The 16,429-nt window shown below is 39.9% G+C and overlaps 1 protein-coding gene across 1 annotated transcript; it reads left to right on the top strand.

Annotated features, from left to right (window-relative positions):
* Positions 1 to 7,025: 7,025 nt before the first annotated feature.
* LOC144364750 (actin-binding protein WASF3-like) lies at positions 7,026 to 8,870 on the top strand. The gene is made up of 2 exons (XM_078015580.1): positions 7,026 to 7,395; positions 8,509 to 8,870. The coding sequence occupies exons 1-2, from the start codon at positions 7,040 to 7,042 to the stop codon at positions 8,795 to 8,797; spliced, it is 645 nt and encodes a 214-aa protein (XP_077871706.1). The 5' UTR covers positions 7,026 to 7,039; the 3' UTR covers positions 8,798 to 8,870.
* Positions 8,871 to 16,429: the final 7,559 nt, after the last annotated feature.

Genomic DNA, 16,429 nt, shown 5'->3' with positions numbered 1-16,429 from the left:
ACACAGTTCTTAATACATCATCTTTCACAGTTTGATTCAAGTGGGTTATGAACTCCCAACTTTACCCCGTATACAGATTGCTGTTTCACATCAGTTACCCTTCCATTGATTGACATATTGCCTTTCTAGTGTCTGATGTATTCTGCTGTCTGTCCTATTCTCTACTATCCCCCCTCCCCTCCCCTCCCCTCCCCTTTTCTCATCCCTGTTTAATGTAAATCTTCTTCTCAAGCTCTTCGTCCTTACCCTGTCCTTGTTTACTCCCCTTATATCAAAGGGGTCATTTGGTATTTGTTTTTTAACGATTGACTAGCTTCACTTAGCATAATCTGCTCTAATGCCATCCATTTCCCTCCAAATTCTATGATTTTGTCGTTCCTTAATGCAGAGTAATACTCCATTGTGTATAAATGCCACATTTTTTTTATCCATTCATCTATTGAAGGGCATCTAGGCTGATTCCATAATCTTGCTATAGTGAATTGTGCTGCTATGAACATCGTTGTAGCAGTGTCTCTGTAACATGCTCTTATTAGGTCTTTAGGGAATAGACCGAGAAGGGGAATAGCTGGGTCAAATGGTGGTTCCATTCCCAGCTTTCCAAGAAATCTCCATACTGCTTTCCAAATTGGCTGCACCAATTGCAGTCCCACCAGCAATGAACAAGAGTGCCCTTTTCCCCGCATCCTCTCCAGCACTTATTGTTGTTTGACTTCCTAATGGCTGCCAATCTTACTGGAGTGAGGTGGTATCTTAGGGTAGTTTTGATTTGCATTTCTCTAACTGCTAGCGATGGTGAGCATTTTTTCATGTACTTATTGATTGATTGTATGTCCTCCTCTGAGAACTGTCTGTTCAGGTCCTTGGCCCATTTATTGATTGGGTTATTTGTTATCTTATTGTCTAATTTTTTGAGTTCTTTGTATATTCTGGTTATTAGGGCTCTATCTGAAGTGTGTGGATTAAAGATTTGTTCCCAGGATGTAGGCTCCCTGTTTATCTCTCTTATTGTTTCTTTTGCTGAGAAAAAACTTTTTAGTTTGAGTAAGTCCCATTTGTTGATTCTAGTTGTTAACTCTTGCGCTATGGGTGTCCTATTGAGGAATTTGGGGCCCGATCCCACAGTATGTAGATCATAACCAACTTTTTCTTCTATCAGATGCCATGTATCTGATTTAATATCAAGCTCCTTAATCCATTTTGAGTTAACTTTTGTGCATGGCGAGAGATAGGGGTTCAGATTCATTTTGATGCAAATGGATTTCCAGTTTTCCCAGCACCATTTGTTGAAGATGCTATCCTTCCTCCATTGCATGCTTTTAGCCCCTTTATCAAATATAAGATAGTTGTAGTTTTGTGGATTGGTTTCTGTGTCCTCTATTCTGTACCATTGGTCCACCCGCCTGTTTTGGTACCAGTACCATGCTGTTTTTGTTACTATTGCTCTGTAGTATAGTTTGAAGTCTGGTATCGCTATACCGCCTGATTCACTCTTCCTGCTTAGCATTGTTTTTGCTATTCTGGGTCTTTTATTATTCCATATGAATTTCATGATTCTTTTATCTATTTCTACAAGAAATTCCATTGGGATTTTGATTGGCATTGCATTGAACTTATAGAGAACTTTTGGTAATATCGCCATTTTGATGATGTTAGTTCTACCTATCCATGAGCAGGGTATATTTTTCCATCTTCTAAGGTCTTCTTCTATATCTTTCTTTAGGGTTCTATAATTTTCATTATATAAATCTTTCACCTCTTTTGTTAGGTTGATTCCCAAGTATTTTATTTTTTGGGGGGATATTGTGAATGGAGTAGTTGTCCTCATTTCCGTTTCAGAGGATTTGTCACTGATATACAGGAATGCCTTTGATTTATGCGTGTTGATCTTATATCCTGCCACTTTGCTGAATTCATTTATTAGCTCTAATAGCTTCTTTGTAGACTCTTTTGGGTCTGCTAGGTATAGGATCATATCATCTGCAAATAGTGATAATTTAAGTTCTTCTTTTCCTATTTTTATGCCTTTAATTTCTTTTGTCTGTCTAATTGCTCTGGCCAGTGTTTCGAGGACTATGTTGAACAGAAGTGGTGAGAGAGGGCATCCCTGTCTTGTACCAGATCTTAGAGGGAATGCCTTCAATTTTTCTCCATTCAGAATGATGCTGGCCTGTGGCTTATCGTAGATTGCTTTTACAATGTTGAGGTATGTTCCAGTTATCCCTAATTTTTCTAGAGTTTTGAACATAAAGGGATGCTGTACTTTGTCGAATGCTTTTTCTGCATCTATCGAGATGATCATATGGTTCTTATTTTTAAGCCTATTGATGTGGTGAATAACATTTATTGATTTCCGTATATTGAACCAGCCTTGCATCCCAGGGATGAATCCTACTTGATCATGATGTATAATTTTTTTGATATGTATTTGAATCCGATTCGCCAGAATTTTATTGAGGATTTTTGCGTCAAGGTTCATTAGAGATATTGGTCTGTAGTTTTCTTTCTTTGAAGTGTCTTTGTCTGGTTTCGGAATCAGGGTGATGTTGGCCTCGTAGAATGAATTTGGAAGTTCTCCCTCTTTTTCTATTTCCTGAAATAGCTTGAAAAGTATTGGTGTTAGTTCCTCTTTAAAGGTTTTGTAAAACTCTGCTGTATACCCATCCGGTCCTGGGCTTTTCTTAGTTGGTAATCTTTTGATGGTTTCTTCTATTTCCTCTATTGTTATTGGTCTGTTTAGGTTGTCTATATCCTCCTGACTCAATCTGGGCAGGTCATAAGACTTAAGGAATTTATCTATGCCTTCACTATCTTCTATTTTATTGGAGTATAAGGATTCAAAATAATTTCTGATTATCTTCTGTATTTCTGAAGTGTCTGTTGTGATATTACCTTTTTCATCCCGTATGTTAGTAATTTGAGTTCTCTCTCTTCTTCTCTTTGTTAGCATGGCTAAGGGTCTGTCAATTTTATTTATTTTTTCAAAGAACCAACTTTTAGTCCTGTCAATTTTTTCAATTGTTTCTTTTGTTTCAATTTCATTTATTTCAGCTCTGATTTTAATTATTTCTTGCCTTCTACTTCTTTTGCTGTTGTTTTGCTCTTCTTTTTCTAGGATTTTGAGATGAAGTATGAGATCATTTATTTGTTGGTTTTTTCTTTTTTTGAGGAATGAACTCCAAGCAATGAATTTTCCTCTTAGAACTGCTTTCAATGTGTCCCATAGATTCTGATATGTTGTGTCTGTGTTTTCATTTAACTCTAGGAATTTTTTAATTTCCTCCTTGATGTCTTCTAGAACCCATTGATCATTCAGCAACCTATTGTTCATTCTCCAAGTGATGCTTGATTTTTCCTTCATTCTTTTATCGTTGATTTTCAGTTTTATTCCATTATGATCAGATAAGATGCATGGTATTATCTCTACCCCTTTATATTGTCTAAGAGTTGCCCTGTGACATAATATATGGTCTATTTTTGAGAAGGTTCCATGTGCTGCTGAGAAAAAAGTGTAACTACTTGATTTGGGGTGGTATAGTCTATATATGTCAATTAAGTCTAGGTTGTTAATTGTGTTATTGAGTTCTATAGTTTCTTTATTTAACTTTTGTTTGTAAGATCTGTCCAGTGGTGAGAGAGGTGTGTTGAAGTCTCCCATGATTATTGTATGGTGGTCTATTAGACTCTTGAACTTGAGGAGAGTTTGCTTGATAAACACAGCCGCACCATTATTTGGGGCGTATATATTTATGATTGTTATGTCTTGTTGGTGTATGGTTCCCTTGAGCAGTATGAAGTGTCCTTCTTTATCCCTTTTGATTAACTTTGGTTTGAAATCTATTTTATTAGATATGAGTATGGACACTCCTGCTTGTTTCCGCATTCCATATGAGTGATATGATTTTTCCCAACCTTTCACCTTCAGTCTATGAATATCTTTTTCTATCAGATGCGTCTCCTGTAGGCAGCATATTGTTGGGTCTTCTTTTGTGATCCATTCTACTAGCCTGTGTCTCTTAATTGGTGAATTTAAGCCATTAACATTTAGGGTTATTATTGAGATATGATTTGTTCTTCTAGCCATATTTGTTTATTGATGTTTCTAAACCTGATTTGTTATCCTCTTTGACTATTTTTCCCCCTTTACTGTCCTATCTCCCATTGTTGGTTTTCAGTGTTATTTTCCATTTCCTCTTCCTGTAATGTTTTGCCAAGGATTTTTTGAAGAGATGGTTTTCTAGCTGCGAATTCTTTTAACTTTTGTTTATCATGGAAGGTTTTAATTTCATCTTCTATCCTGAAGCTTAATTTCGCCGGATACACGATTCTTGGTTGGAACCCATTTTCTTTCAGTGTTTGAAATATGTTATTCCAGGATCTTCTAGCTTTCAGGGTCTGTGTTGAGAGATCAGCTGTTATCCTGATTGGTTTGCCCCTAAATGTAATCTGCTTTCTTTCTCTTGCAGCTTTTAAAATTCTCTCCTTATTCTGTATGTTGGACATCTTCATTATAATGTGTCTAGGTGTGGATCTCTTATGATTTTGCACATTCGGCGTCCTGTAGGCTTCTAGGATTTGTGATTCTGTCTCATTCTTCAAGTCTGGGAAGTTTTCTTGTATAATCTCACTGAATAGTCTGTTTATTCCATTAGTTTGGAGCTCTGTGCCTTCCTGTATCCCAATGACTCTTAAATTTGGTCTTTTGATATTGTCCCATAATTCTTGGATGTTCTGCTCATGGTTTCTTAGCAGACTTGCTGAGCTGTCTATGTTCTTTTCCAGTTGAAATACTTTGTCTTCATTGTCTGATGTTCTCTCTTCTAAGTGGTCTAATCTGCTGTTAGTATTCTCAATTGAGTTTTTAAGTTGGTTTAATGATTCCTGCATTTCCAGGATTTCAATTTGTTTGTTTTTTATTACCTCTATCTCCCTGTGGAATTGATCTTTTACTTCCTGGATTTGTTTGTCAATGTGATCTTTCATTGTCTGATTTTGCTGTCTCATGTCTTCCTTGAGACTCCAGATCATCTGAAGCATATATATCCTGTACTCTTTATCTGACATTCCATCTGATGCAGCTATTACCTCTTCTAAAGTTGAGTTGACCTGCATTGCTTGTGGACCTTTCTTTCCTTGTCTTTTCATACTGCTCGCGTTTCTTCCTGCTTGGTGCAACTGTTGTGTTTTTGAAATTTACCTCCTATTTATTTATATTGCTCTTGTATAGTTGGGAAGTCTCCCTTGCAGGGCGGGTAGTGGCTGTGCTCCTCCCCTAATTAGGGTGGTCTGTCTACCACGCTAATTGGTCGCAGGTCTGCCCCCACTGCAGGCACTGGTGGCTGTTCTGCTCTGACCCCACTCCAATTGTGGTAACGTAACTACCACACCCTGGGGTCGTTGGTCCTGATCTGGATGTGGGTGGCGGCTCTGCTGTGCCCCCACTCCAATTGGTGTGACGTGTCTACCAGGCTGGCAGACCTCTAGGCCGGTGGGTCACAGTTCTGCACAGCCCCCACTCCCAATGGGGGTACCTGACTACCTCTCCAACGGGTCGCTGAGCCCCCTCCGGACCCGGGCGGCGACCCTGCTCCACCCCCACTCCAACCAGTGTGACGCGACTGCCTCAGTGTTACGTGTCCACCACGTTGGCAAGCTACCTGGCCTGTCTTGCCAGTGGGTCGCTGGTCCTATTCTAAGCGTGGGCGGCTTCTCTCTTCAGCACCAGCTGCATTTGGGGTTTCATGGTACCACGCAGGCGGGTCACTTGGCCTGCTCTGGGCGCAGGTGGAAGCTCCACTCTGCCCCCACAGCTCCCAGCAGGACCCTGGCCGAGAAGCAGTCACCGCCGGTTCCCTAGCCTTGGGCCAAAGCAGCTTAGGTAGCAAGAACCCCGCCTTTCTCTCTCTCCGCTGGGAGCTGGCCCCAGCGAGCGACCCCCGGGGTTCCCCAGCCCCAGGCCAAAACTGTCTCAGGAGTCAGAACCCAGTCGCCCCAAGCTCAGCGCACGCTCCACTCGGAGCTCGCCTTCACAGGCAGTCTCCGCAGATTCCTCAGACCTGGGCCCGGTTAGCCCCGGGAACCCAAGTCCCGGGAACCCAAGTCCCGCTGCTCAGTGCCCGGCGCACGCCTTGCCAGGCACGAGCCTTCAAGAGTATTCTCCACAGGATCCCTAGTCCCGATCCTGAGCAAGAAATCTGTCTGCTAGACGAAGGCAAATACCAGCCTGAATTCACCTGTTCCGTAGCTGAATGAGCTGAGATCAGCAGAAGAATGGGATGATTACATCATCTCTCCAAGATGGAGGCCGCCGTCCTCCGCGGTCAGACCGGTGACTGGAACCGCCGCTTCTCTCCTCTGTCTCAAGCCGGAACTCCGCACCAAGCGCTGCCGATGTATCACTGGCAGGGGCCCTCCGAATCCGTATCGCTGTTCTCCCTCTCCTCGCTGTTCTCCCGCTCCGGCTCCCTGCCGATCCCCAGCGCGCGCCACAGACAACCCGCCGCGGAGCAATCAGGCTATGCGACCCTCCGTGCGGAGAAATGGAGCTCCCACTGCCGAACCTCGCACGATGGAAACCTGTCTATTAGATTCTGTAGCGCCTCAATTTCACTGGAAATTCCCAACAAGATATCCTTCAGCCATTTCATATCTTCTTTCACTGGCTCAGTGATGCGGCGCACTGGGGTGATGCACTCCCTTCGCCGCCATCTTTAAATCCCATTTTGTATTTTCTAATTATATACTGTCAGTTTCATTGCCACCGAAATCCTGTCTGAGATGCTGTTTCTAAATGAAATGAGATTCATCTTGTAGTCTTATCTCTTAGAAAAGAAGTACATGAAATACTGTGAAAATGAGGCTCTGCTGGTTCCTGCTTGCTGGTCTGTCTTACTTACTTCAAAGCTGTGAATCATTCTGAATCCATGTAACACTGGGGCTTGCCGCTAAGATAGTAATTATGTTGTTGCTTGGAAGCTGTCATGGGACTAGACCTACTTGATAGCTAAAGAAATAAATTGCTTATTTCTGTGCCGTGGCAATGTTGTTATTCATATATATGCTTCTGCCTGATAAGGGAAATTTTTTAAACAATTTAAATTTCTTTCATTCCTTTTTCTCCAATGTCAGATCCCATGCATCAGAAGTTACAGATTATTCTTATCCAGCTACACCCAACCATTCTCTGCATCCCCAGTCGGTCACCCCTTCCTACACTGCCGGTGATGCACCACAACATGGGGCTGCAAACCAGGCCCCTGAACATGAGTACCAGGCCCCCTCTGCCTCGGTGAGGCACATGGCCCTATACAGACTACAGCAGCTGCCACCACCACCACCACCCCAGAACCCAGAGGGGTCCCAGGCCTCTGCATCAATGGCTCCAGCAGATTATGGGTAAATCAGTATTCCTTGTACTTTAGATGCTACTTGTTTTTGCATTTGAATCTTAATGTATTGTGGAAGAATTTTAACCTCAATATTTTAGATACCAGAATATAGTCAAGACTAATTGGATGTAGACACTTCAGTGGTGTCCTACTCTATGTTAAATAAACTAGGTGTGCTACTGACCCTACCTTATTACAGCTAAATTCCAGGTTGAGAGCTGTGTTCCTGTATATGTGTTCTCTTTGCATACATACTTACATGTGTTTGAAAGGATCTTTAAATCAGGCATTGATAAAGGATGACATGCTGTTTTGTGAAACTGTTCAAATTCTCAAATTCATCAAATCAAGCTCCCTCTTTGACTTTAATAGGGCTTCTTTAGCTCTGTTTTTGTCTTAACTCTCAGAGTCAGTACCCAGAGAAGTTGAACATATGCTTCTGTAATGTGTGTTCTTTACGCAGAGCACTGGTGTCACTTTCTAAATGTACATTCTCAGCCCTCAAAGGGGAGACCATACAGACTTGGCTATTCTTTTTGTGCCCTGGTGAAACCAGGAATCCCAGAGTGCTGCTTTCAGGCACAGAGAGGGCTTGTGGTCCAGTTGACTGGGAAAACCCTTGACTGAGCAGAAATCAGCTGATTTCTTGGCTTAGAACTTTTCAAAGCCTTTGACACGCTACTGGGTGCTGTGGTCCCAGGGCTTCCATGGAACTGGGCTAGAGAATATAGTATTTTCCTCATCTGGTTGGCCATGCAGCCCTCAGGAGACAAGTTTCTAAGCCCTTTGAGATGCCCAGGATGAAGGATGCCATTGCTCTTCTGCAGCAACTACATTATTTTAGTATTCACAGAAGGTGCTTTCCTCTTCAATGATTGTGTGTGTGTGTGTGTGTGTGTGTGTGTGTGTGTGTTTCAATAAGTCTTGCATTCATCATAATGAATAATGTAGGACTGTAAAATGACAGAACCACAGAGTGGGCATGTGCTTTCTGCAGTGACTGAAGTCTGGCTGGTAGGGGGCATTGTGTCTGGGGGAACTTGTTTGATTAGGCATACTAGAACTCGGGGACATGGCCCTTTATTGTTACATTGGTGACTCTGTTACATCTCTTTATTAGGATGCTCCTGGCACAGATAATTGAGTATTACAACCCTTCAGGACCACCTCCTCCTCCACCTCCACCCATGATTCCTTCAGCACAAACTGCTTTTGTCAGCCCTCTCCAGATCCCCATGCAGCCCCCCTTTCCTGCATCAGCTGGTTCCACATATGCAGCTCCTCCTCATCCACCCTCAGCTGGGCTCCTCATCACAGCACCACCGCCTCCAGGTCCACCACCTCCCCCACCAGGCCCTCCTGGCCCCGGCTCTTCTCTTTCATCCTCCCCAATGCATGGCCCTCTGTAGCTGAGGCAAAGCGTCCTGAGCCTGCACAGCCCCCAATAAGTGATGCTTGAAGTGACCTCCTTGCTACCATCAGGATGGGTAAGTGGAGCACCCCACATACACAGCCTTCATTATAGAGAGATTTCTTTAGGTCTCTAGCAAACTTCAACCTTGTTGCCTTCAAACGATAGCTCTACACATTAAATGATTTTTTGGAGTCAAAGGATGCTTGTTTGATTTTTTTAATATTAGGAGTATTTTTGTAGTTGTCAGGTATGCATATCATGATAAAGAATTGAGAAGAGACTAGAGGCAGGCATATGAAACAGTGAAGCTCTAGAACTTTCCATTGAGGTGTTCATGTGCACCTTAGTCACAACTAATCTTAAAATGGACTTCGCACACTCTTTTCTCCCCTCAAATTTCTAAAACCTTTTGTCCTTAAACTTAGAAAAACCAAGTCCAGTAGCCCTGTTCAGTTTTCTTTCCTTTTGGAGGAATCAGAACATTTTAATTCTCACCCCTATGTCGTGTCTCTAGGAATTCAGCTGAAAAAGTTGCAGGAGCAACGTGAGCAAGAGGCCAAGCAGGAGCCTGTTGGAAACGACGTGGCCACAATCCTGTCCAGACTCATTGCTGTAGAGTACAGAGACTCCGATGACGACTCTGAGTTTGATGAGAACAACTGGTCTGACTAAGGCCATACAGGGACAGTGGCAGGTGAACCACAAGTACAGTGTGTGTGGAAGTTCACTGGGGATTTCAGATGGTTTCAGCACCCAAATTGTGGTATTATAATCCTGTAGCTTAGCACCTTTTGAATTAATAATGTGATATTGCTTCTGCACATCCAAAATTTCTGTTTTTTTCAGTATTTATTGTGTAATACGTGACACTAAATATAGCACATCATGCTGCACACAAGGAGATATACTGTAACTATTGCATTGTTCTGAAAACAGCATCTTGTTTCCCTCTTGGCCATGAAAGTATTTACTTTACCCTTATTGATCATTAAGATTCTGTAGACTTGCTGAGTGTCTGTGAGCTGCAAGATTAATGACTATGTCAAGAGTGATGTCTTCCAATCAGTAGGTGACACTGTTTTGCCTTTTTATTTTCATTTTTACTATGTGTTTCAGAAGAAGTTGGTTGCAGAGGGAAAGGTCTAACAACAGGAGAATCAAATGTTTCTGCATTCAGTTTCTTGATTTGGTAGCTACTGAGTGAATTCAAATGTTCTACTGAATAATTTCATTGCCTTTTCATGCACTTGTCAAATGTGAAATTGGAAGGGCCCTTTTCGGGCAGGTTTCCTGTGGATATTCACTTAATAAATGCTTGTTGGTGATTTTTGTATGAAGTTTCAGTGGCTCAGTAGTAATGCAAATGAACACAAGGTCCTTTTCCCTTTCAGGGACCATTGGGTTCACACTTAAAATATTGGCTAGCCCTGATGGCTTGGGCACCAGGCAGCCAGAACAGCTGTGAGCCATCTAGGAGTATAGCCCCCAGCTAGACAGAGCTACCACATGTGGCCCTGTGTGCAAAGGCAACCCATTCCATTTGGTCAGAATTTTAAAAGCTTACATTTAAGTGAAAAATAGTGACAGCTATTTACTTCTCACGGTGCTGTGGAAGATTGGGGGTTAGCCCCATGCAGGGCCTTTGCCCTGTCCTAGAATCACACAGTTCTCTTCTTTCATATTGTTGTTAGCACATTAAATTTTAAAAAATATACCTCACAAGATTACCTTGATTTGATTCCTAGTGGTGGCAAAGCACCTTGCTTTCACCTCCACTCACCCTATTCCCCTTTCCACATGGTGGTCCCATAGACCTGGCTCAGGCATACTACCAGGGAGACTCAAGAATGACAGCTTCTACTTTGTAATTCTAGATAAGGACAAATGCTTGTTAAGAATAAATAATTGTCCCAGGCTTGGGTTGTAGATAGGAAAAATATGCTAAGGTCCTTCACTTGCTGTGGAGTTGTGCCTATCTGCAGTACTTCCAATAGGTTGCAGGTGCTGGGAACTCTCAGCTCCAACAAAGGAAAGAATCTTGAGCTGTGGCTGATATGTGTGAGTTGATGGGAGAATGTTGTAACAAATGATTTTTGTTCATAAATTCTGGGGAAATCAGCCAGCTGCCCACATCACCCTGTGTCTCTGTGTGGATACCTCTTAACTTAGGGCAGCTGTTGTATGATGCCTGCCTGCACACTGGGTTTTGGTCACACAGATTTTAAAACTGCAAAGTCTCGTGTCTATACCCACTTTCCAAGGCTCTCCTTTGGCTGTGCATTCAAGTCCTTGGGGTGTGCCTTCTGAGCAGGCCCTACTTGGCTGTCACTATGATTTTTTTTTAATATTAGTAACTATTAGTGAATTTCTAAATTTCTCTTTTTTCCAATGCAGAGACCTACTGTGTTGGCATTACTCTTGGTACTTTTACCAGTTTTAGTCTTATTTTGTGTTTATTGTAATAGTTTGCCTTCATTGTTACTGTTGGGTTAGAAGTATTCTGTATAATCAGAAACCTGGATTTAGCATTGCTTCTTTGTTTTCTGGCCATTCACTTCTCTGGATGGAGGGAGCACTGTCAGCTACTATTCATTTCCGAATTTCTTCTATTTATATCCTACTACAATAAAATTAGTGGCACTTTATTCATAAATATTCATGAGCCTATTAATTACTAATTGTCTTCCTGTAGTTTAAATAAAAAAGTTATTTTTAATTTGTTTTTATGACTAGTGAGAAAGCTTTTGCCCTCTTGTGTTCTATTACCTATAAGAGAATGGAAAATGACTAAAATCCAGTCTAGATTATTTTAGAGTATCTTCAACAAATCTGGTTTGGTCTAAATTTAAATCTTCTAATATGGTATTCCCTACAAAGAACAAAGTGAAGAGTTTGAATTTTCCGTTTCAATTTTTAAAAAGTATTTACCAAAACAAATGGAGAAAATCATTTAACAGTATATTTTATTTCTATAAATTTTACATTTTAAATTATAGTTATAATTTTAAGATTATTTTAAATTCTCCCCAGTTGTATTGCTCCATGTGTGTTAAGTTGAATATCTCATATGCATTTTCCTCATGGCACAGACTCAGGCAGACAGATGGAAAGATGCCCGAATCCACATGCACAAGCATGATGTGACTGAACAGCAGGCAAAAGTTTTTCTGCATTGTTAGCCCCAAACCATATGATTTGGTACACTTACGATTTTCTTTACATGGGATCCTATTAGAAAATTAATGTTTTCATTTCAGTAAATTTTTAGCACATCGAAATCTTTTATGAGCACCAAGTGGCTAGGTTGTAAAAGTTTTGTAATGATTTGCAACTAAAATACATGATACATTTTAATCCATTACAGACTAGTGGGAATGTATCAGCCAGAGTAGCAAGTAATTTTTGTTTTATGAAGCAGAGTATCTGTCATCTTGCAGTATTACCAATGCTGTTGTAAATTGAATTTAAAGTGGTATTAAAAAGATCCTGTCAAACAATTTTTATCTGTTTGTATATCTTACTATAGATTATGTACAAGTAACATCTAAATAAAATTACACTTTTAACCCTACAAGGTTCTGTTGTATGTTTGACTCTTAGGAGATAGTTGGAAGTTGTATAAGATATTTATGTAGCATGTTCATTATCAGATAACAGAAGATTCTACAATGATTCCACTTAAATTTCTGCATAGTTTTTGTGTGACTGTAAGTCCAGATTGAATTTTGTGAGTGCCACAAGGAAGCACTAGTATAGTTAGGAGAAGCCATTCTGGGAACAGAAACAACATGTTCAGAAGTTAAAGGCTGGGGCAACAAGGGTCTTGGCCACATTTGGTCTAATAATAATAATGACTAGTACTCTGTAGTATCCATTGCTTGTGAATATTCATTGCTTACCCCTTAAAATCTTTTAATATGGGCATTCTATTTCACATATGAGAAAACTAGGGGACCATGCATGATATGAAACTCAACCTGGGGAAGGAATTTCATGTTGGGAGTAATGAGAATCCAGATTGGGTAGGTATGTTTTGTCTTGTTAGGAAAGACAGACTGGAACTTAATTCTTTATAACAACTGCCTTGGACTGATGATGTTTGCCCTAACACACGTCACAAGTTATTGTTAGTTCTTTGTGTAACCTCCCACTAAACTGTGTGCTTTGTGTCATCCTTATTTGTCTTGCATCTGAGAGGCCCAGCACAGTGCCCAGTTAACTAGGCAATGAGCAACTCCTTGTTAAGTGATAAGATAATGAATGGATTTCCAAGTTACTTTTTAAACAAAAGGTAAATTGTGTGCAAATTTTAAGAACATGGAGTATTTTACCACATACCTCGAATATTCTCTTTGTATTGGGATTTGTTACTTGACATGACTTTCTCTTTATTTGGGTGTAAGGCCCATCAGACTGAGCTTGGTGAAGAAGGCAGAGAACTCTGATTTACTCTGTTCTGTTTATTGCATGCAGTGCCTGGCATTCAATATTGACAAATATTTTTTGAGTAATTGTTATTTCTAGAACAAAATCAAAGGCTTCAACAAATATTTGAGAGACTAATGGGAGTTGAAATGCATGAATCTGTAAAAGCACTCAGAAGAGTGCCTGACATCTAGCACACTCAGTGAATGTGAGCTGTTACTATCATCTGCAGGTCACTTGCTGGGGAAGAGTGAGCAGGCCAGTCCCTGCCTTTGTGGAGCTTCTTGTCTCATGAGAAGCATAGTCACAAAATTGTGAATGCTCCCTGACTTACAGTGAGGTTATATGCCAATAAACCCATCATAAATTGAAAATGTCTTAACTTCAAAATGCATTAATACATCCAAACTACTGCACGACCCAGTTTAGCAACACAGCATAATATAGGCTATCAGTTCTTGCCTGTTGTGATTACAAGGCAGTCCAGAAGCTGCAGTCACTGCCAATGGCCAGCATCAAGAGAGGGAATTGGACTACATATTACTAGCCTGAAAAAAGATCCAAATACAAATTTTGAATGATGATTTCTACTTAATGAGTATTGTTTTTGCACCAACATAAGGTTAAATAAAAAAATCTTAAGTTGAAGTATATCATAAGGACATTCCATATTGCCAAATAAATAATGTCGATCACTTTACATGTACTCTAATTGGGAATGAGGTAGAAAGTGGACAAAGTCTAGTCTGTGGACCAATGGAAGCTAAGACTTAAGAATGAGCAGAAGTTAGGGCAAAGAGAAGGGAAACGAGTTTCTCAATAGAGGGATGGCATTTACTTTCCTTAAGGAGGAAAGGACAAGGTATGGTGATCATGCAAAAATATAAAAACATGAGTGAGATGGAAGGACCCAGATGAAGAAGGTACCACAAGAGGGACAGAAACGAGATGGTGGGAACCTCTCCTGCCCCTTAGTTAAGCCAATGAATGCTGCCACAGTAATATGTCTACCATAACTGAAATGTACAGAGAATCTATTTATAGCCTGTTGACTTTTCATTAATGTCAATATCTTGATGCTTTAGACAATACTCATATATAGAAAGGATCTTAGGTATATTGTGTTCATATATTTAGAAGACATCTTAGTGCTAGTCCAGCTGCCTCATATTAAAGATGGGTAAAGGCCATTGCTTGCGTTGCTAGTTGCTCAAAGCTCTTCGGTCTCTTAACTCTTATATTTTCAAACTGGTCCTCCTGTTTCACAGTGGGCCTTCAAGAATTATTTAACATTCTTCTTTACCCAACATTTTATTGTGCAAAAATTGAAACCTACTAGAAAGATGTTCAATAAACTTCCAGCTGTTCATATCTATTAATCTCATATTTTTTGGGGAGGGTGCTTGGGATTGAACTCAGGATCTTGTGCATGTGAGGCAAGCACTCTACCAACTGAGCTATATCCCCAACCCTATTCATCTCATTTTTTATGCATTTCAAGGTAACTTACAGTTTGCTCCTGAACACTTCAGTGTACATATCATTATATTAGGGTTTAATGTTTTTATTTAATATGTTTTAGTAAAACATACTTCAGAGTAAAATGAACACATCTTCACATATACCATTCAGTGAATGTTAGCAGTGCATATTTACATAATGCAAATTGAGATGCACAGTATTACTGTGGCCTCAGCAAATTCCTTCATACCCTTTTGAAGCTGATTCTCCATTTCCGGTGTCAGGACAATTGACTGAATTTTTTTACTGTAGATTAATTTAGCCTGCTTTAGATTTTCATATAGAGGAAAAAGTGGCATGTACTCTTTTGCATTTGGATGCTTTGAATGATAATGTTTTTGATATTCATGTTTTACTTGTATAAATAGTTATAATTTTTATCACTTAGTCATGTTCTAGTGTAGAAACACAATGGGTTTATCTGTTCTCTTGGGTAAGATTTATATAAATCTTTTCTGCACCTCCCCATCATATATCTTGGATAAATATATTATACCATGTAATTATCACTTTTTTTTCCAAAAAAGTGAAATGTGACCATTATGTGAAGCTTTCAAAAAAATTGTGCTAGAATTACTTTAAAATGATTTATTATTCACAATTTTTGGCGCAAGATTAGGATACAAAGAATACTTATAAATACATGTTAATGCAGTGGTAATGATTATGATGCGAAATACAGTACTAAGAGTGAAATTGCTTGTTGTGTTGGGTGTTATGTTGAGTTTTATAACAACTAGATTTTTTTCCCCTGTTATATACTAGCAGTGTTGCTCCACATCTATAAATGTGGTTTGTGTGTTTGGAAGGAGGGGGGCGGGTCTGCTTGAGGTTCACTGAACTGTAATCTGTAAATAAGTGTGTCTTACATAAAATTTAGGAAATATTTGGACTTTTTAAATTCAAATTTGTGTCCCATTCTTTCTGTCCTCTCCTTATATTCCTGTTTTATGTTTGTTAAACCTTTTGATATTGGCTCAAGTACTTGAGGCACTTTCAATTTAACTGTTTTCTCTCTGTTCTGCAGATTGGGTAATTTTTATTAATATTTCTTTAGGCTCACTGACTATTATCTACAATTTAGTCCTTTTTTTAATGGTGCTGGGGATTGAACCCAGGGCCTTGTGCATGCAGGGCAAGCTCTCCACCAACTGAACTATATCTCTAGCCCTACAATTTGATTTTAAGCACATCTAGTAAATTTGTTATTTCAAACATTGTTCTATTTCTACTCTAGGATTTCTTATTGGTTCTTCTTTTTTTTAATAGTTCTCTGCTGAGATTTCCTACTTGTTCATTTATTATAAACTTATTTTCCTTTACATCTTTCAGCACAGGCTAGCTCTTTTAAAATTATTGCCTGATAATTCCAACATTTGGTCATTTTTAGGTTCAATATGTTTATTGGTTCTTCTCTTGAGTGCATACCTAGTAGTTTGGGGCTATATTTAGAATTTAGATGAATTTTAGAGACTCTGGATTCTGTTATATTCCTTTGAAACATGCACATTTTTCTTTAAGGAAGTCAGTTAACATGGCCAGAATTAAGCACTGACCACTTTGTCCTTATACACTCTGCTAGGGATAGCAGCAGAAAGTTTTCAAGTACTTTTAGTCTTAAGCTGCTAGGATTTGGCCTTGGAAGAGTTGTACACAGAACTTTTGGATCCCCCCTAATGGT

Source organism: Ictidomys tridecemlineatus, chromosome 6, assembly GCF_052094955.1.
Source record: "Ictidomys tridecemlineatus isolate mIctTri1 chromosome 6, mIctTri1.hap1, whole genome shotgun sequence".
NCBI classification, from domain to species: Eukaryota; Metazoa; Chordata; class Mammalia; order Rodentia; family Sciuridae; genus Ictidomys; species Ictidomys tridecemlineatus.
The sequence above is the reverse complement of the archived record's forward strand: the minus strand, read 5'-3'. Positions and strand labels throughout refer to the sequence as shown.